The sequence below is a fragment of the Vanessa tameamea genome, chromosome 18 (assembly GCF_037043105.1).
Source record: "Vanessa tameamea isolate UH-Manoa-2023 chromosome 18, ilVanTame1 primary haplotype, whole genome shotgun sequence".
Lineage (NCBI taxonomy): Eukaryota > Metazoa > Arthropoda > Insecta > Lepidoptera > Nymphalidae > Vanessa > Vanessa tameamea.
The window spans coordinates 1,762,609-1,784,383 of record NC_087326.1 but is presented as its reverse complement, the minus strand read 5'-3'; the positions used below and the strand labels follow the sequence as shown (position 1 = coordinate 1,784,383).

Genomic DNA, 21,775 nt, shown 5'->3' with positions numbered 1-21,775 from the left:
AACAACTGAGAATTTTCCTGTCACAACTGCGGCAGATTTTTATGGATAACGTGAATTGTATAATGTTATTCATTTGTTTAATATATGCTTATATTCATCTCTTATTGAGTATAGAAGGACATTATCATGAAACAAATATAATTTTACTTCCTTGCACTGAAACTCCAAATCTTCTTAAGTCATAAATACCTTCCCACAATTTACGTACTGTTACAATAAACTTAATTGAGAATAGCTTTACTCTAAGTTCTATTTATCTAGTAGTTTCATAAATTTTCGTTGTCTTCATAATGTTATTATTCTAAATTATTCCGGTTTCTCTGAGGTAAATTTATCGAGGTATTGTCGACGTGCCTCGGGAAAACGCAAGAATTTCGCATCGCGTCCGCTACAAGGTGATTGAAACCGTAATCTTCTTAAAGCATGTCGAGAATTCCTCGATAAACAAGGTAAGTTCAAACGGGGTAACTATTTATAGGAATTGTTTAATGTAATTTAAAAAAACTTAATAGAGAAATAAAAAAAATACTATATCTTATGGGTCACTCTAATCAGTTTATTGCTTATTTATATGAAACATTATTATACTAATGATAATAAAATTTCACTTTCTTTGTATAATACTTTTGAAGAACTATGAAAATAATTTAAAGAAATATTTTATAAATTTGTAAGGAACTCGATGATTATGATATCGTCATGACCGATTTCGTCCACGGCAAAGAATCTAAAGAGAAAACAGCCAACTACGCAGGATATGTTATAGCGCACGAGTGTATGCGCAAATACAGGTGCACTCTTTATTCCCTCACTCTCCTAATCTGAGGAGACGGTAAATCCGACACGACCGGAAAGAGTTCAAGCGCATGACCGACTTTACTAACAAATTTTCGCCAGCAAAGCTTTTTATCGGTCCGATCTGGTGGTTGAACCTATGCCCTCGGGATCTTAGCCCTTATATTTAGCCACTGGAACAACGAGGTAAATTTACTAACTATATGATGACACTAAGGACGCAGAACACTTGACGTGAAAGAAAATATTAAATACGTTCAATTAAACACCACGATGTGTCAGAATGCGTAACAATGGAGGAAGTAGTCTTTCGTCATGTGATACGAAATTATTTTAACCTTAGACTTAATACCATAGTTCCTGAATCCCACACCCGGTAACTACTGGTTTAAAGAGTTGAATAAATTTAAATTCAAATGAAATGTTATAATAATTAATTTTCTTAACAATACGTAAAATTTCTCATTCACGTATTTTTTATACCCTAAAAAATTAATAATATATGTTTTGTATACTATATTATTTATACATTTTTGCGTATCTACCCAGTACTACTACTTTTTCTATATATATAGTTATTAATGTTTTTATATCTTGTTTATTTGTTTACCCAAAGGTTGTCTGGAAGATATCTCAGTTTTTGTAATGAGACCACATTTTGCATCAACCACTTTTTATCGTGGTCGTTGCTATTAATTTTTCTCGTTTTTGGCGCTCAATAAAGTATATTTACATATGACCAATTGTATAATCATTAAGTATTTATTTTCTAAACATATAAACAAGATAGTCGCGTACAATACGTAGATTTCAATTTGTTCATCGAATCTAATTGTTCATTTCAAGTTGATTCACAACACAATTCTTATTTCTTAATGTATTTTTAGTATTTCAAATTGCCTTATTTTATTTAATAATCAAACTTAAAAATCAGTTATTCTATGGCTACAAACATATTTCACATATTAGGTACCTACATAGGTAATAAATATATATTTAAAATTGTTGTGAACGTTACGACATTAAAAGGTTATATGATCGGCCACTGGTAAAATTTTCCATAAAAGTAAACCAATTATTTTGTAAAAGCAATCACAAATTGAAGAAGGTATGGAAAATTTTACCCCAATGTCTAAATAACCGTGACGCGATATTTAATTAAAAAACAATCGAGGACTAATAAAAAATAATAATCGCCTTAACAATTCCGTAGATTATATTTTTAATTGCAGTATTTACTTTTTGTGATATATAACGATCGAATTTATTTAGGTACTTTGCTATTTTTTTTATTATTATTATTAAATGTAAATTAGTAAGAATACATTTAATAAAATAAATGATATTTGTAACAATGTATAATTCCTTCATCAATATAACTTATTTGCTTATAACATTATAACTTATTATATATAACTTTTATCGGTTTATTATAAAAATATTGCTGTAAAAGTTAAATGAAACGGAGATTAAAAAAAAAATTGTTTTTTTTCGTCAAGTCTGTCAAAAATATATACAACTAGCGACCCTTCCCGGCTTCGCAAGGGTGCAATGCTGCCACTAAATATACTACAGGATGTCTTACAACGTTCATAGTTTTTCAATCGTTAGACAATACAAACCGCTATGTCCCTGCGTTTTAAATCTGTAATATCTTCGAAAATATTAATTTAAATTACGTGCTGTAAGGGCCAGATTGATCTATATTAAATGCACAATGTAATTATGGTACTTATTTGGATAAGGATCAATGCTGTATTGCTTAAAATCGCTTCGAAAATAAGCCATTATTTCTCGTAAAAGGTAAACGATAAAAAAATGTTTATTGTGGGTTATCTAGGAGATAGACATATACCTTTTTGAAGAACTTTTTAAGGTGTACAATACTGTAGTACATTATTTTGATCTATCTCGTAGGGTTGAGCCAGCATTTGCAATGTAAGCGCAAAAGATGTGTTTATTTACGACATCACTTTGGAAACCTTTAAAATGAGTGTTTCTCTACTATATTGTGCATGTATTATACATATAAACCTTCCTCTTGAATCAATCTATCTATTAAAAAAACCGCATCAAAATCCGTTGTGTAATTTTAAGGATCTAATCATACATAGGGACAGAGAGCGGTAAGTGGTTTGTTTTATACTATGTAATGATGATGATGATGATGATGATGATGATAAGTTTCGTAATTTAAGACAGCATTGGTTCAAGTGTATGTATGTGTAGTTATGTTAAATAAAAATATATTTGCTATCAAAAAACATTGAAGGCGTTTTGTTAATCCTAGAGAAGTTAAAGTAGTTAGTTTAAATGTAAAATGGAAAAAAAATACCTTTATAACATTTTAGCGCCATCTATTGTTGTATGTTACTTTAAACAATCCATATTACTTTATTTTAATTCTGAATATAAGATGTTAATGACGGCTTTTCTCTTCATTCAATTAATACCAAAGTTAAAATTACCTTTATAACATTTTAGCGCCATCTAGCGAGAAACTCTTGTACCACGTAGTGGTAGAAAACAAACAGAATGGATACATGAATGAAAAGATAATATAATTTACCGACTAGTTCCAACTTCAGACAACTTCTAACTTCATAAATCGCAAACTTACATCAAAGTTCAACAGCTGATAGCGTTAGGTCGAATTAGGCACGACTTGTTGTGTTGTATGCTAAAAATATTAAAATGTAGTAAACCATTGTAAACTTATCAAGAGCGTTAGTCTCAACCACGGTTTGTGCTGTGCTATACGTACTTTAAGTTTGAAGTGAGTTTGTTTACAAGTGGGTAATATTCATAACCTAAAATTGTAAACAAATAAATAAAAATAATAACAATAAGGGTAAGTTAATATAAATTTAATTTAAATACGTCTCAAATAATACAATTTATTTAGTTTAAATTTTAATCTGACTTTCATAATTATATCAATCATGCATAAATTTATTTCGATGTATAAAGGTCAGAGACTATTTAAGTTTCCAGTTAAAGCAGCTTCTGCTGATTAGATTAACAAGTTCAGCTAATAATTAATAAACTAGTTCATGCGAGATTCAAATATAATCCATAAGGAGCGAAATTATTATGGTCACCAGGCCAGGTCACTTATTCTATCGGAAAGTTTAAAACTAATGACAAAACGAAAATGAACGGGTTTCGGTTTATAAGAAAGGTATTAAGAATTAAGATTACGATGTAGACATTTGTTTATTTTACATTTTAATAATAGCATAACTAAATGCATACTGATAATCAATAGATATTAATATCGATAAATTCTATTTTTCTTAAGAATTGGTCATTTTATTTTATATTCATTGGTAATATTATTGTAATTTATTCAATAAAACTCAGTTTATTAAATAAGTTTGATTTCTAATCCATGCGACATCATTTTAACTCGTACGTAGGTATTTAAAAATGTTGTAAATATAAAATAACTCACCTCGGCAGTAATACTAAGTTGTAAGTACTTCAAAACACATTATGACTATTAAAACAACACACCTGGCCACGTTAACAAACCAGAATGCTCATTAATATAAAGGATACCCCACTTTGCACTAATGAGTTCTAAAACGCACTTACCTAAAACGTTATCAAGTAAATGGAACTGTGCGACTGACTCAGTGACTGAGCCGGCGAAAGTGACTTCTTTTTCTTTACACTCGATGCCAGACGTCGAAGCGCAGGCATATCCGTTGAAATATACAAACAACGACAATTCTCTTCGAAAGTACACCTTAATTTCAACACTGCATCCTCAACACATTTGATACAATAAATATTTTCTAAAGAAATAGCGATTTTCGTTAATGTTTTCGATATTCACACGTACGCATCGTTAACTGATGGCGTGCGTCGGTCGTCATTCGCAACGAAGCTACAGTCGAAATAACGTCGTCTTTAAGAAAAGTCCCACGCAAGGATGTGAACAATCAAGCCGTACGTGATTACACACGATGAAGGAAACGAACGAAGTTGATTTTTTTGTTTCTCTGGAAATGGACGTATTACAGAACGATACAGGAGCGAAAGAAACGGACTCTTAACATTGACTGGACCTGCTTTGACACTGCAGGATGCGGTCCATTAGGCAAAAGAGCGTCCATTATTGTATTGTCGTGGGCTTATCGTAACGCCTGTCTCCTTATATTGCCGAGAACGATAAACGGATCTTTACTAAGAATTCGGGTGATAAATATTGTTTTGTCTAAATATTCCTACTGGCATTCGAGACAAAACGTTTAATGACTTATAGTAAGCAAATAATCAACCTACTAAACTACCTCGGAACATCCATTAATTGTATCAAAATTAAAACATAAATGAATACATCAATGTTATTACTAATGACTGCGCCTGTTAATCGACGACTTCTGTTTCTGAATTAGGAGGATTGTTGCGAAGGGATTGAGTTAATAAAGTCACGGGACCGGATCCAGGATTACTCACGCTTGTTTGCTCAATTGGACAGTTATGTACCAACGAAGCTCTGAAGCCGGTCATTTCCGTCGTTGTTTCACACAGGAATCATAGAGAACGCATGTCTGATGCTTTATAAGCCATATCTGTAGTTCAATATATAGTCAAGTGATAATTTTATCTTTCGAACCTCCACAGATGTGTGGTCTCTGCTTTTGGTGCACCTTTCTATTATTTCCATCGAGTTTCGAAGTTAGATATGCCTGAATGTTTTTATGAATTATTTCCAGGCAACATCACAATCAACATATCAGAATAAATCGTTTGCTTGGTCTTCTTTCTTGTTGTGTATCAGTTGACGAAAAAATATTGGGAACACTATTTTTGTAAATGCACTGTTCCGAATTTGCATTGTTCCGCTTTCATCTGGTTAGATAAGGATATGTAAATTGAATTACGAGTGGTGATAATACAGTACCAATCTTACAATAAAATGGCTCGTGCAAAACTCGTGAAGAACGTGAACGTTACTAAAATAAACTGTGAAGGAACGAAACCAATTTATAGCCAAAGCAATAATAGCTACTCAGGAAGCGGTTAATACAAGATTATTTCAATACTCTTCGACATGGACTGACATGGAAGAAAGCTATGATCGGTGCCGTGGATGTAGACTCAGAATTAAATGATATTGATTTTATTTAGCACATATGTATATTTTCTTAAAACATGGACTTGTAATTTAGGCATGTATCTGGTTTATTTCAAGCGCAATAGTACTCTATTACTCGATGTGCAGGATAGGGGGTCAGTTTTTTAAAGAGACTAACATCGTAAGGCTTATGGACGCAATTTTACACAGGATTTTCTGCTTAACGAGTCTCATGGCCGTATGTAATCGTCACTCTTAAAGACTCAGTGGAGCACCACTTAACTTTGGGAAGCGCCTAAATTTAAATAGAATTCTCAAACTTTATTCCTACATTTTGAGGAAATGAGTCTCTCAAATGTTTGTCTATGGAAACATTGAATGAAAATAGTCTGTCGAATGCGAACATCTGTAAGCTTGGAAGTTTTGTTATTTGACTACTGGGCGAATTCCAAACATATATGGTTAATTGGTCTATATTTTTTTTTTTTAAAGAAAAAATGCTAAAGACTAGCGAGTGGTTCGGGTAACACTAACATTAGAGACCAGTTATTGAATAAATAACAGTCATAAATGTATATTCTTGGGATAATAAATCGGGAAGCGGCTTCGTGGTATACTATATCGATGTCAAGTGTGAACCAATCCGTGAACCAGCGACAGGTAACGGTTTCAGTCAAGTGAGTCGACCGTACGGTGACGCGATCACACCACCTTTTTCCACCAATCACAATTTTGCATTCATTTTATTTAATTTATTATTATCTTAGAATGTCACTTTAAAGAATCCATATTAGTTTATTTTAATTCTGAATATAAGATGTTATTGACGGCTTTTCTCTTTATTCAATTAATACCAAAGTTACAAGAGGAATGATTATATTTTTCTTTCAAAGAAAAATTGTTGGCTCGCTCATTATTTATATTGTTATGTAAGACTTTTCCGAGCCTTCGGATTAAGCGTAGCTTTGATAAGGTCCCAACCGAATTTATTTTCATAACGCATTCGCGTATAGTGAATCCATTTATTCTAATTAAATTGTTTAACGAGCTACGACTATAATTTGTAAATATCTTTACACATTGAGTAACGTTAATCTTTTGGTAATTTACAATTTAGGAACAAAAATTGTCGATCTTTGATTTTAACGCTGTTATGTCATATTTATCTTTGTCAATATTAGTAAGAGTTTAATATAAAAAGAGGTATTAATCATTACGATTTTTTTTTTTAAATTTTAAGACACCATTTGTTTCTTTGCTATCGGATTGAATGATCTGATTTATATTTATTTGTTTTGAAACATTTTGTAATGATAGCTTTACTACATTGTTCCATGTTGATAAAACTCAGGTTCATAGATCTAGGTTTAGGTCATAGCCGTTCTGATGAAACAGTGACGCGTGCCATTTACTGAATTTTATTGAGTTACTTATAACGTAATTGGATGGTATAAATATACTTTGAATACGCGACGTTGAATTTTGACGTTTTAACTTACAAATAGATTTCCATATTTGCTTTCTTTTAAAAAATGAGCTTGCAACAATTCCATTGAGTATATTTAACTATTTCTTGTTGCTTCGGGTTCCATAATCCATTCACATCTATTTTTTAATATTTCCTCACAACTCTTTATTTAAATTTTATAGTTGTTACTAGACTTTTTTGTAACGATAAATATGTAAATATTGAAATATATATACTCTATTCCAACCACAACAGGAAAAAAGCCAAATAAACAGCATTGGTCGAGAGCTTGATTAACCTATGATATTCACTATGGATTTGCGAAAAAATGGTGTTTTAAACGTCAACGAAAGTGTCATAGTGTCGTATTATAAATAAAGATATATTAATCATAAACTCTAAGTAGTGCACAATATAGCCAAACTATGAGCAATTCTAAAATCTAATGTTTGTTTATCTTTATCCCTACTTTGATTAGATAGGCTACAAATACTTTTAAGATGTAATTTTAATCTGCATACACTAGTGCTGCCAACCTTGGAACCCATACTTACTAACTTCATAATATGTTTATTAATTTTTTTTTTGCTGAACACACTGAAACACTTTTAAAGTAATCTAAAATTAAATTTCAAATTTCGAATGATCCGAAACAAAGTATAGAATATTGGTACACAGAAAAATATTTCAATTATACGTCTTCGTTTGTGCCTCTAATTTGTTGATTATTATACTCTATGTCGTATTGGTCTCTAGGTACAAGAATAAAAACTATTAGGCCGTTTTTAATGTAAAAGATTATTATATTAAACTCATAATACGCAATATTAATTTACACCTAGTTTCATGACACCCAGCTTCTGATTTCGTAAAGTCAATACATCCTTCCTGGTACATGGCGGTTAATTCGTTTCTATAATAATTCCACGGTAATTTTTAACTTAACTTTAATACGTCTTATAATTAAATTCGTATAAGACCGAATATATGATAAAAGTGTGCTTTAACCTACTATTGGAAAATTGGGGGAAAAAAATTGTTGCTCAGTTTCTTGCCGGTTCCCCTCGATTGAATCAACATTCCGAATAGTTTCTAGAATTTCCGGTAGCTTTATATTAATTTCAATTCTGTAATTTAACGATTTAAAAGTCCTATGTGAATTTCAATTTGAAGAAAGAATATTTTGACTTTTATTTTTATTACTGATGAATTGAATACATACATACTTATAAATGGAAAGTCTACTCAAACGAAATGGAGGGCGATGCTAGTGTTTTCTATAATACCATTTGAAAATATTCATCCAATAATAAATTTCAAATTTCTGCAGCGTTTAATCAGAGAAACGTCAAATTAATTACTTTTCAAGATAAACTGTTTACACAGCGTAATATATTGTCTTATAAAATTTTCCTATGTTAATAAATAATTTATATGATAAGATTAAACGATTTTACGCTTCGTGCTTAACTAAATTTACTATTGTGTTTGTAAGAACGTTTTTAAATGCTTAGATCAACTTAAATTAATATACACTATAATTATTTTTAAGCAATACTTAAGTTACGGCTTCATCGATTCATCATATTATATTAAGATGACTTACTTGTAGATAAAATACAAATACTTTTTGCTATACTTCGCACGGGTGAAATAAAAAGAACCCAATAAAGCACACACAAAAAGACAGAAATGACATACAGACATACAGAAGAATTATGTATATATATATATACGTTTTCTCAGAAACGCTCTGTAACAATTTCGATAGATCAACAATTTTTTTTGAATTCTCAAAAAATATTGTTGTACATAAATTTTTATTTTGTCTTTTTTTTAAATTGGTATATTTATTAAAATATTTCAAAAAAAAAGCAAGTTTATTTCTTTTACGGCTTAAACGGTGAACAGATAATTAAAACAAAGAATGCATATTCAGAGCATACCTCGGTCATTTAGCTTGTAAATTCTAACTTAAACACTTGTTAAAGATAATATATTTTGTAAATACAATTACTTTATATTAAATATTTTAATTGATTACCTCTTAATTGTTAATCGTAAATATTAATTGTAGGTATATTCAGTTTTTTTTTAAGTCAATGTCCGATCAGTATTGTCTATGGATAGGTAATTATTTTGTTTTTGTCGAGTTCATTTTACTTACAAATAAATACCAAAATCATAACAATTTTTACTATCAAGCGGCATATTTTTTTATTGTTATTTTCAGTTAGATTTTTATCGAATATTAATTTTTAGACGAATCCAGGCTATGACAAATAAAAAAAAAGTTTTGTAAGGAAACTTATAATTTGATAAATTAGAAATAAAAAAAAACTGGTTTCTTTTGTCGGTTCTTCTCAGGTCCAAAGATTTTATTTCTGAAGCGGTGGTAGATTTTTAACAACCGTCAAGGATATTTTTAAATTTAAATTTAGATGATATTTAGTATACCTATTAGTATTAACTAGTGTTCGTTAGTCGAAGTACGATTAATTATTATTAGTGTAGGAAAATAATAGTGTATAAAAAAGTTTACTTTTGCTTTTATATTTACATTTTAATTTTACTTTATAAGGCTTAAACACACACTAGCAACCAAACAACAAAAAGAAAATCCCTTGACAAACAGATGTGAAAATTATACTGAACTGTTTTAATAAATATAGATTAAATAACGTTCTATACTCGATTTAACTGCACTTTGACATGACAATTGATAAAAAAAGTATTTTTATTAATTGAGTGAAGAAAACGTATTCAAAACTGACCAAGCTGGAAAGGTTTTCGTATGCCTAATTTGTTTTTATTATATATATTACTACATATAAACATACGATGGTATGAACCATATAATTCCCGCAATCCCTTCATGATAAGAGCCTTTGATCAGCTCGGGGATTGTAAAAGTGTTGTACTTTTTTTTACGGCTTTATCTTTTATAAACAGGAGGTTAATAGTTCGACGCGTTTGTTTGATCGATAGCTTGATATGGCCTTGACCGATTCGAATAACTTAAACTGAATTTATAGAGTGAAGTTGCTCCCAGCTTTTTTATTCTAGTAAAATATAAAAATCTTTGAAAACATCTAAACTGACTTTTTTTTTAAGTCAGAGTAGTTCACAATTAGGTTTTTTATTCAAATGTTTAAACGTACTTTAAAAAATGTCCTAAAACCATACCGTATTAAATACCTAAATAATAAAACACATAATGATTGATAATCAATCAAGACAAGTGTGGTTTTTTTAGTCATTTATTTTTTTAATCATGGTCAATGTTTTAAAAAATATATATTTTTATTTCACAAATGAATTTTTAATTAATTTAGGTATCTTGAGTTAAAATAAAAGAAATGAGAGTTGCAAAAATAAAACGACTCATAATTTCGTATTAAATTAACAACCTTCGATAGCTCAGTTGGTAGAGCGGTGGACTGTAGCGTATAACAAAGTTATCCATAGGTCGCTGGTTCAAATCCGGCTCGAAGGAGGATATATTTTTAGTTTTCCTCGATTTTTAGTTAATAATAGATTTTTTTAAATTCATTATAACAAGTTAATAAAAATAACGTGCAAATAAAACTTATTTTAATTTTTTTACCTATCAAAAACATAAGTTTTTAATTCCTAATTATTGGAAATTGTAAGATTTTTGGTCGTCATTAATTTATCTTCCTATACTGAATCTAAACATTTGTTTTTATAACCACTGTACAAACCAGTCCACGCGGTCGTGATTTGTACATGCAGTAGGTAACTATTTTTAATTTTTATTTGAACAGTTCACGCCTTGATGTTTATAATTCTTATGTAAATAATATAACATAAGAGTAACAAATAATTAACATGATGAAATAAAAATCGAAAAAAAAATAATAATAAAATAATCATCTGTTTCCGCCCGGGATCGAACCGGGGGCCTTGTGCGTGTGAAGCACACGTGATAACCGCTACACTACGGAAACTTGACATAATGTAACGAAATAATGAAATAAAACAAACAAACAAGTAACCATTTTATTACTATAAGTATTTGAAACGGAATATTTAACATGTTTTTTATTTTTATTTAGTAGAGCTCGATATTTCGACATTATCTACGAATGTCTAGTTCTCGTGTATAATAATAATAAAAAAAAACCATGTTAATTTAAAATATTTCTATAGTAACCATTTTTTATTTTAATGTTATATTGATCTAAATAATATTTAAAAACTTTATTTTTCGTAAAAAGTTGTAAAACTGCACGTTTACATAATAATACACACAAAACATACCTTTACTGATGCAAATGGCTGGCAGTGCAACGAAACCAGAAAAATTCGGAAAAAAATTAAAAGCGCGGGAACCAGCGCCTTCGACGATGGCGCTTCGGTAAAGTTTGAACATGAATTGTGTACCCATCTTTTATACTAGAACAAATTACAGTCTCATTGACCACCCGCTGAATAAACCTCATTACATTTCTCCTGAGGGTGTGGCTTATGTGGCGCAAATTTGTAATCGGTCTCGCACCCTATTTTCATACCATCTTTGAAGTATAACGATATATCCCCGACATACATCACTGTCTCTATTTTGTAATCCAATGAGTGTAATGTTTGATTTTTTCAAAGACACGTGGGAAGTGAAAACGCAATGTATGTGAAAATTTTCAATGTATCGTACAAATATAAATTCAGAGATATTTTTATCTTGAGTGTATGATTAGTATCTTGAAGATGAAAGACTACATGTCATAGTAATTGCTTTGGAGAATTGACTATTTATTTAAATATAACGATTATTAAAATTGTAATAAAAATATACTGGATACGAAGTGCATGCGAGCGTAGTAGTACCGTACACTATTTAAATAAACATAAAGTTTTTATTTTCGCTATTTAAATTAAATTCGATAAATTTTTAAAGCCTGTCCATTTTTTTATTTATATATTTAGGTACTTGGTTTTGTTTATTTATTTATCAAGATCGAGTGTCGCACTACAAAAGAACTAAAATAAACCGACAAACTTTATTATCTTTGTGTGCGTGACAGTTACGCTTGACACTCGCGAAACGTCATACTACTTTACTAGTGTGCGTGTACTTAGTCGTCAAATTTTGACCATTTTTTTCGACACGTTCTCAGCTTTGACAGCCTACCTAGACTTATTAATATTCAAAGGTACTATGTTTATAATACAAATTTCTTGTAATAGGTATGTTCTAAAATAGTACATCCATGTACAAAGAATTTTTATACAATATGCAGGTACTTTAGCTTCTTTCATAACTAAAAATACGACTTAATAAATTTTAAATAACTTTTTTATACAATAGTTATATTAATTGCGTTTTGCAAAACAAGTCAAGCTAAAACTTACAGTTAATGTAAGTTATATTATAAGTAGGTATTCGAACGACCAGAGATGCAAATCATACTTATGACTCAAAGCATTGTTTAGATTTAAATATAGCATTATGTAACAATTTACTAATTAATTAATATCTTTATAATTTTAAAAAATAACTATATCCTCAACTGAAACATCCCACAATAAACTATATTTATCCTCATAAATATATAATACAAAAATATACGACGTGCACGTATACACGTACGTACACAAACACGGACGAGCGGGAGTTTTTATATATATTTATGGATACGGCATATGATTCAATTGAGGACAATTCCCTATTTAACTTTGCAAGTATTCTAACCATCTCAGTACGTTAACACTATATACAGGAATACTGCTAGCGACTGTAACAGATTTATTTATAGAAGATTTATTGTTTTATAACACCTTTCGTGGTCAGAGATGAACGATACTGCAAAGTTTTATTAGATTTATCGCAAGAAACGTCGTGTTAAATATTCATCTTAATATACTCTTGATCTTTTCAATCACGGCGACACGCCCCTCAAAGTTTAACTATCGGGGTTTTAATAAAATAAACAATTACAGGTAACCTAATATGACTTTTTACTCACCTCTCTAATCTTGGTAATATTATAAAGGCAAAAGTTTGTATGTATGGATGGTATAAATATAAAGCTATAATATTGTATAGTTTCATTAATCTCCAAATCCATTCAATAGTTTTGGCGTCAAAGAGTAACATACATACATACATACATACATACATACATACATACATACATACATACATACATACATACATACATACATACATACATACATACATACATACATACATACATACATACATACATACATACATACATACATACATACATACATACATACATACATACATACATACATACATACATACATACATACATACATACATACATACATACATACATACATACATACATACATACATACATACATACATACATACATACATACATACATACATACATACATACATACATACATACATACATACATACATACATACATACATACATACATACATACATACATACATACATACATACATACATACATACATACATACATACATACATACATACATACATACATACATACATACATACATACATACATACATACATACATACATACATACATACATACATACATACATACATACATACATACATACATACATACATACATACATACATACATACATACATACATACATACATACATACATGCATGCATACATACATACATACATACATACATACATGCATGCATACATACATACATACATACATACATGCATACATGCATACATACATACATGCATACATGCATACATACATACATACATGCATGCATGCATGCATCCATACATACATTCACACATACAAACTGATGTACAAGTGTACATCAGAATAACACATAGCCTATAATTTATAAGATATAATATTGTGTGAATAATATCTGGCAACCAATGCCTAAAACGCGAGCGAAGCCGCGGGCGAAAACTAATGCATTATAAAATGTAACGCGCGAAGATGCGCCTTCGTGTGTTTTTAACAACAAAATGATGTTATTTATTTTGTGGAAAACTAAGTTTCCTGTCGTTTTCTATCGGTAGAAGCTGTACGTTTTGTTTAATCTTGTTTAATAATGATTCAATAGCTTGTCAGAAACTACTTAAATAAAATATTTTGGAATTAGTTACACTTAAATATGACTTTATTTTTGTAGGTACCTAAAATCCCTGTCATATGTTTCAGAATCAAAATGGGGGTCGAGGGAGTGATGGTATCCTATAACTATTCAGAAGACGGTGAACTTGCGAACATCCTCACTGTATCAGCCTCAGGCATAAAGTTCTCCAAGCGATGGGTCCTCACGCATGGGTCCATATTATCGCCATTGAAACAAGCGAATGTTATAAAGTATGCTCGCGGCAAACCTATCCTTAACGAGGAGTTCTATGACAACCTTCCAGAAATATACGTTACGTGTGAAAAGACAAAATCCAAGTTTCCAAATGTATATGAAAAGGTTGAGAAAATCAGCAGGGAAAGGAGTTTGGACAACGAGGTCGACTTTGAACACAGTAGTTACCAAGTCAGAGTACTGACTGGAAGGTAATGAATCATCTTTATTGTTAAGATATATCCACTTTCTACCGGAAACAGTAATATTTAGTAATGTTGAATGAGCCATACGCACAAGAGACATAACATTTCTGTACTCAGGGTTGGTGGTGCATTGATTGTTAATATTTCTTACAGTGTCAATGTATATGGAAATTTGTCAGTCTATACAAACACACTATCTATTGTGTTTTCTGAAAATTTCGTGCTGAGATAGAAATGACAATTTGAAATTTTCGCATATATTTAACAAACTATGTAGTTGTTTCAATAGGTACCTCTGATAAACAAATCTACAGTAACTTATTTTAGTATCTGCACGTCATTTTTTATCAATTATCTGATATATTCAGTGCTGCAGTATTATTCTGTTAAAACTTACTTCGTATCTCACTCGTGGAGACTTGAAATTTGAATTTCAGGATAGGAGCATACATTATGTCTTGTTTATTGAAACACCAACGCCATGTTTATTAAATTTACGAGAAATCTAATTAAAAACTAACAGGCTTACTAAGTGGTCACCACCGCCCATAGCCATGTGCGCTGTAAGAAATATTTCTGAGCCGCCAAACTGAGAAACTAAGATGCTACATCCCTTGTGCCTGTAGGTTCACTGGCTCACTCACTCACCCTTCCAATCTGATCACAACAATACTAAGTGCCTATTGCTGTTTGGCGGTAAAATAGTTGGTGATTTCACTGAATACGGTTTGTAAAATGACGATTTAAAAGTGCTTGTAAAAGCCTACTTGAATAAAATATATTTTAATTTGATTTGAATGTCTGAAGAGCACGTACTACCTACCCAGACGGGCTTATCCACCCTAGAATTCTACCTAAAGCCCTAACCACCAAGTTAAACAAAACACATAAAAATTGTTTAGCGGATGTTTACTTAAAGACTGATTTATTTATTTTTTTGACTTTGATTAATAACACTTTTAATAAATTGTTATAAACTACATAGATTGACATGCTCATAAATGACAGAAACCCAACAACTGACGAGGGTTCGCCATTCTTCGACTTAAGGGTCATTGACTTTTTTCAGAATATGTCACGTCTGGCAATGCCCAGTTTTAGACAGATGTGTGGACGACATCTTATATAGTTGGACCATCGGTCACAGGGATGGCGACGTGGAGAAACAAACTCAGCTCGGGAAGGCTTTGCTGTCTGTGTTTGTCCTTGTGGACTTGGAGAGTGATAACCGAAGTATGCCATATTTTTTCTAGTTGTGTAGTTATTTTTATTTAGTTTATTGTTTTACTTCGTGTGCTAATGTACTTAAAAGAAACATTATTCCTATTTTTAAATTTCTGTCAGGTCTAAAAACCCTCAGGCCGCTGTCAGAACTACTCGACATGGTCGAAGCGCCACCAGATCGCGGAACCAGCATTCAAGTTCATTCAACACCATTTGGTTGTGAGGTATGATTATAATTAACGGAATATTGTGGAAAATAAAGTTTAGAGTGTTTGTTTTAAATATTAACTAGTTTATTCAGATGCAGGCTCTGAGGTCACGCATTTAAATCCCGGGTCTGGCCAGGTACATGCTTTCGCTGATTTTTCTACAGACAATTTAGAGACCTACAAATCTCTCAAGTTTTTGTTTTAACATAGTTGTTATTGCAGCGTTTAATTCAAAATCATTTTTTTCTCACAGAGTACTTATTCTTGTGACTAGCATTTATTTTTGATCTCACTAGAAAAACGCCTCAACGCGTCTTTCTTAAGTTTTTCTTTTAGGAGAATATATAGTCAGCGAATGTTATTAATAATAAAAGTTTCCTTGATATATGTCATAGTAATATTAGTGAAAAATATTTACGTTATTCAAATCACACTATATAATTGATCCAGGTATTCCTAAACGCAGTGACCCGCGGATCAGTGTGTGGGGTGGTCGGTAAACGGCCGTCTCTCCTCCTAACAGACGCTGCTACAGCCCTCGGCTCTGAAGGGGGCCCCGTATTCACTGAAGGCCCAACGTAAGTACGGCTCGAAGGATCAATTTAATTATGTAATGAAGTTGCTACTTAATTTCTCCTCTAAAAAAAAAAATCTACACTAATTTATACTATCAGCTTCATTAAAAGTATGTGGAAAATTTTAGCTCAGCCGATTGGATGAAAGTTTAAAATTCTGTTGCAAAATTTGACTCTCATATACCAAAATGAAGTAAAAAAGATGTAAAACGTTGTATCAGCCTGCGAATACCCACATGTTCATTTCTATCAACAAGGGTTTTCCTCTTTTCTAGGAGAACGCCTAGTTCTAAGATCTAGTTTTAGTATTTATAGTTGTTATATGTCAACAGGTAAATTCATCTTGCTATAATTCAGTTACATTTAAAATGTTTTTGAAAGTAGGTACACACTTAGTAGGTAGGTGCTTTATAGTTAAAATAAAAATGCACTTGCGACTCGCTAATATAATCGATTATCCTGTCTTAAATAAACTGCCAACACATATTTTAATCAAAACATATTTGAAAGCGAAACAACAAGTCGAAAATGGCAACATTTTGGCGAATTGCGCGGTACAAGGTGTGTAAATGCGCTCGGTTCTCTTTGCCAGCGCTCGACTGGTGGGCGCGGTGGTGTGCAGCGTGTCGTGGTGGCGCGGCGAGTGGGTGGGGCTGACGCTGGCGGCGCCGCTGCGCGCCGTGCTGGCCGCCAAGCTGCGCGTGCCGCCGCCGTCGCCGCCGCGCGCGCCTCCTGACCCTCACTATGTCGGGATACTCGGTGAGTACACCGCTTACACCTCCAGAATCCGTACAGAAACCTGTTCATTATATTCGCACACCGAAATTTGTATTACTATATTTTGTTGATATTTATATTGTCACAATAAACCATAAAATTTTGTGACAGACGCCATAGACCGCAGCACGTTGTTGGTGCGCTGCGGCAGTGCGTGGGGCGCCGGCGTGTACCTCGGCCGGGGACACGTGCTCACCTGCGCGCACGTCGTCAAACACGTACGTAACACACAACGCCACCTCATTACCGCACTACACTAAACACGTGCTCACCTGTGCTCATATCGTCAAACATGTACATTACACACGCCACTAATATATTTTATTTATAAATTGAAAACTATTTTCAGCATGCATCCTATAAAGTTTCTCTCTACTGTCAAAAAGTGAAAGAAACCGCAATAGTAAGATATAAGACGAAAGACGACAAGGCGTACGACCTGGCTTTGCTTTTCACAAACCCCGATTACTGGACACATCTGACGCCTGCAGTTTTTGCCGAGAAACCAGCCCAAAAAGGTAACAAATATTTTGTAAAAAAAATGTATATTATGTATTCTTACAAACTGTTGACACATATACTGCTGACGACCTCCGTGGTCGAGTAGTGTGTACACCAGTTTTCATGGGTACGCCACTCCGAGGTCCCGGGTTCGATCCCCGGCCGAGTCGATGTAGAAAAAGTTCATTAGTTTTCTATGTTGTCTTGGGTCTGGGTGTTTGTGGTACCGTCGTTACTTCTGATTTCCATAACACAAGTGCTTTAGCTACTTACATTGGGATCAGAGTAATGTATGTGATGTTGTCCAATATTTATTTATTTATTTATTTATATAATACATGAGCTGACTGCAGATGCCGAGGTCTCGGAATCCTGGTCGAGCAAGTAAAATATCATTGGATTTTCCACTCAATAAATTCTCAGCCCAGAGAATGGAAGTAAGCAGTACTTATACTCTTGTACATCAGGCAGCATAGAAGTTTATTGATCCTGCTCCTGAACTCTCTCCGATGATTTGATGTTGTATTACCGTCCCATCAGATAATGAGAATGAGGGAATAAAAAACGCAGCATTTTTTTTTACTACATACGTAGGTGGACGGACAAATGGGCCGCCTGATGGTAAGTGGTCACCACCATAGACATTAGCGCGGAATTTTTTTTAACTATTGCCAATGCGGCACTAAACTTGGGAGCTAAGATGTTAGATCTCTTGGGCCTGTAAACTGACTCACTCAGCACTGCTGCTTGACTATATGGTAGAATATATGGTTTTCGAAAAATATTCTCCAATTAGTAATTATAATTATAATCTAGGACTTGGATATTAATCAAAAGTTATCTTAAAGAGTTTACGACTACTTGACCATTTTTTTCCTATTATTTAAGGTGAATCAGTATTAGCAGCAGGCTATCCGTACTTCAACGAGAACAATCTAGAAGACTTGAAGCCGACAGTCACGAGTGGTCACATCAACAACGTGTCACCATCGATGATACAAACTTCGTGCTGCGTACAATCAGGATTTAGGTTAGATTTTAATTCCTTTTACTTGCTTAGCCTCGTATTCTGTAATGAAATATATTGTAAAGTCATTATGTAAACAAATCTTGAAAGCCAAGACTGGAATCGCCTTCGTGGATTTGCCAAAATACAGATTTTCTTAATTGCGTACAAGTAAAACTAATATAAGACGTGTAAAAATCAAATACAACTTCCACAGTGGAGGACCTATATTCCGCATTACGAAGGAGCTGAAGGTGGAGGTGCTGGCGACAATCGTCAGCAACGCGAAGACGGAGACGGGCGCCAGCTACCCCTATATAAACATGGCCGTGCCCACGCGGGCTTTTATTCGGCTCGTGCAACACTTCATACTCGACAGGGGTACGTATGTTTGCAATGACATTCCAAGGGAATACAAATCTTACTTGGTAGGAGGGCTTTGTGTGAGCCCATCTGGGTAGGTATCAACCATTTATCAGATATTTTACCGCCGAACATACTTAGTATTGTTTTGTTCCAGTTTGAAGTTTAGTAACTGCAGCCACAAGGTACATAACATTTTAGCTCCGAAAGTGGTGGCCTTCATTTTATTTGTCTATTGTGTCGACAATGTCTATAGGTGATGGTGACCACTTACCATCCATAGGATGCCCATTTGCCCGTCCTATATTTAACATAAAAAAAAGTAAAATCAAGTTATTTGTATTGCTGTGAATGTACTAGCGAAACATATATACGAGTGCCGTAGTGATCAGTTAAACTGTATGAAAGTCGATATACTACAGCGCCATCTAGTAGAGAATTACAAAAAAGTGGATAGTATTCAAAAGATTTAAGGGTGACCGGTCAAAAACCTTGGAGCTCACTCAAATATCAAATAACCTACCAACTACATTTTTTTTAATATGATTTGCTACAGATGTGAAAAAGCTGTCCGCGATCGAAAACAATAAAGAAATGATCCAATCACAGTGGAGACTACTGCCTTATCGGTCGAAAATATAAATAATAGTGAATTTATATATTTTTAATTATTTAATTTACATTTGTGCAGGACTCAGTGTTGCTAAAGAATATAATAAATAAAATATAAGTCGTGTTATGGCTAAGAAACTGGTGAAAAATATTAATATATGATTCGCTCAAGTGACAAACGTTACAGCTTCAATATTGTTTATCAGACAACAGAAAAATGTTCATCCAGCATCTTAATTTCAAAGATATTTTAATTACCAACATTAATAAGAAACTTGAGCAAATCAAATAGATAATTGCTTACCAGTTCTCTAACCATTAAAATTGCTGGTCAAGGAATTTTGTTATGAAATGTATATTTTGTATCATTCTTCTCTTTTTGAATAAATTATTTTAATAAACATTTTGTTTTATTTTTTATATAGGAAAATACTCATACAGCCTAATGCATCAATATCTTGTTAATAATTATTAGTCATTTAAAGTATCTAATGTTATTGATCGGATATTATATTTTTTTTAATTCTTTCACTTCCGGTCTATATATAATTATATATAATTTACCATGTCTTTTAAACACTTATGTGTTGCCATATAAATGTTATAAAATTGAAATTTTGATATCAATCATACATCATTTCTTCGAAATTAATCTTCGCTTGAGTTTCACAGCCGGTTGAAGGGATATAAACACACGACTCCTTGCACGATTCTTTATCTCGAAAATTATTATCATTTCCACCACAGCCGCTGTATTCAAATAACTGACAATCATTTTTAGTAGGATTGTAACCCCATCTATAAAATAAAACTATTTAAAAATAGAATTGCGTAGTGTTTTACGTGCTTATCATATAATATTCATATATCATTGCTCGGCGATGAAGAACACCATCGTATCAATCATCGTAGCAAACATGAATACATGAAATCCATTTTTTTTTGCGTTACTTTTACAGTTTTTTTTATATTTTCGGAACCACGTACTCAAAGTTGATGCAACATAGTAAATGTTAGCCTATAGACAATAGAGCTCCTAAAAATATTCTACTTTCAATTTAATATTAAACCTTCGAATATAAAAAAAAATTTAATAGATAAAAATGCTGAAAAAGATTTCCTTGTGAATATGAAATATAATAACTTACTGTTGATGCCAAAGATGAAACGTATATTACCTTGTTAATTCTTTATCACATTCACCCCTAGCCGGTTGTAAGAAACAGAACTGTGGCTTGCCATAAGCTAATGGTACATACGCCCAAGGGGGAGGAGGTACGCCATCGTGCCCTTTTCCTAAATCTAAAAATATATATACAGCAATATTTATACGTGTGGAAAGTATAGTTGTAGAGCATGTTGACTACCTTTATCAAGAGGTCAAGTGCCGGTAAATATAAGCTCCAGGTCGACCCGATAAAAAGATATTGGGTTCTTTCTGACAAAAATATTTAAGTGGCAGACTGCAGTCTAGAAACGATTTCACATGTACTTAAGTTTCCTCGTGATAACTTACAAACAACTTAAACTCATGAAAACTGAACGGCTCTTGGACGGATTTGGACCCGCATTCGGTTATGATTCACGTCTAGCCACGTAATCAACATACGCTTAGTTCCCAAAATGC

General features: G+C 32.4%; 2 protein-coding genes and 2 non-coding genes across 6 annotated transcripts in view; 2 read left to right on the top strand and 2 right to left on the bottom strand.

Moving 5' to 3' along the window:
* The window catches only part of LOC113400998 (CHH-like protein), a 70,535-nt gene extending 58,840 nt beyond the window's left edge, over positions 1-11,695 (bottom strand). The window contains exon 1 of one of the 2 annotated variants that reach the window (XM_026640700.2): positions 11,634-11,695. The gene's annotated coding sequence lies outside the window, so the exon portion shown is untranslated. Of the gene's footprint in view, positions 1-4,392; positions 4,857-11,633 lie in introns of those variants that run through there. The other variant, XM_064217623.1, reaches the window with a different exon arrangement.
* On the top strand, positions 3,379-20,549 carry LOC113400994 (peroxisomal leader peptide-processing protease). Of its 2 annotated transcripts, none has more exons than XM_026640695.2 (11): positions 3,379-3,571; positions 14,528-14,887; positions 15,951-16,114; positions 16,226-16,329; positions 16,765-16,892; positions 17,482-17,648; positions 17,778-17,884; positions 18,016-18,184; positions 19,056-19,197; positions 19,391-19,554; positions 20,093-20,549. In XM_026640695.2, the coding sequence occupies exons 2-11, from the start codon at positions 14,535-14,537 to the stop codon at positions 20,176-20,178; spliced, it is 1,584 nt and encodes a 527-aa protein (XP_026496480.1). In that variant the 5' UTR covers positions 3,379-3,571; positions 14,528-14,534; the 3' UTR covers positions 20,179-20,549. The 2 variants fall into 2 exon arrangements, with proteins under 2 accessions (XP_026496480.1, XP_026496479.1); XM_026640694.2 differs by having other exon boundaries at positions 3,379-3,646.
* Trnay-gua (transfer RNA tyrosine (anticodon GUA)) lies at positions 10,759-10,845 on the top strand. The gene is given in 2 exon segments: positions 10,759-10,795; positions 10,810-10,845. It is a non-coding gene; the product is annotated as a tRNA-Tyr (tRNA).
* Positions 11,248-11,320, bottom strand: Trnav-cac (transfer RNA valine (anticodon CAC)). Its single transcript has one exon. It is a non-coding gene; the product is annotated as a tRNA-Val (tRNA).
* Positions 20,550-21,775: the final 1,226 nt, after the last annotated feature.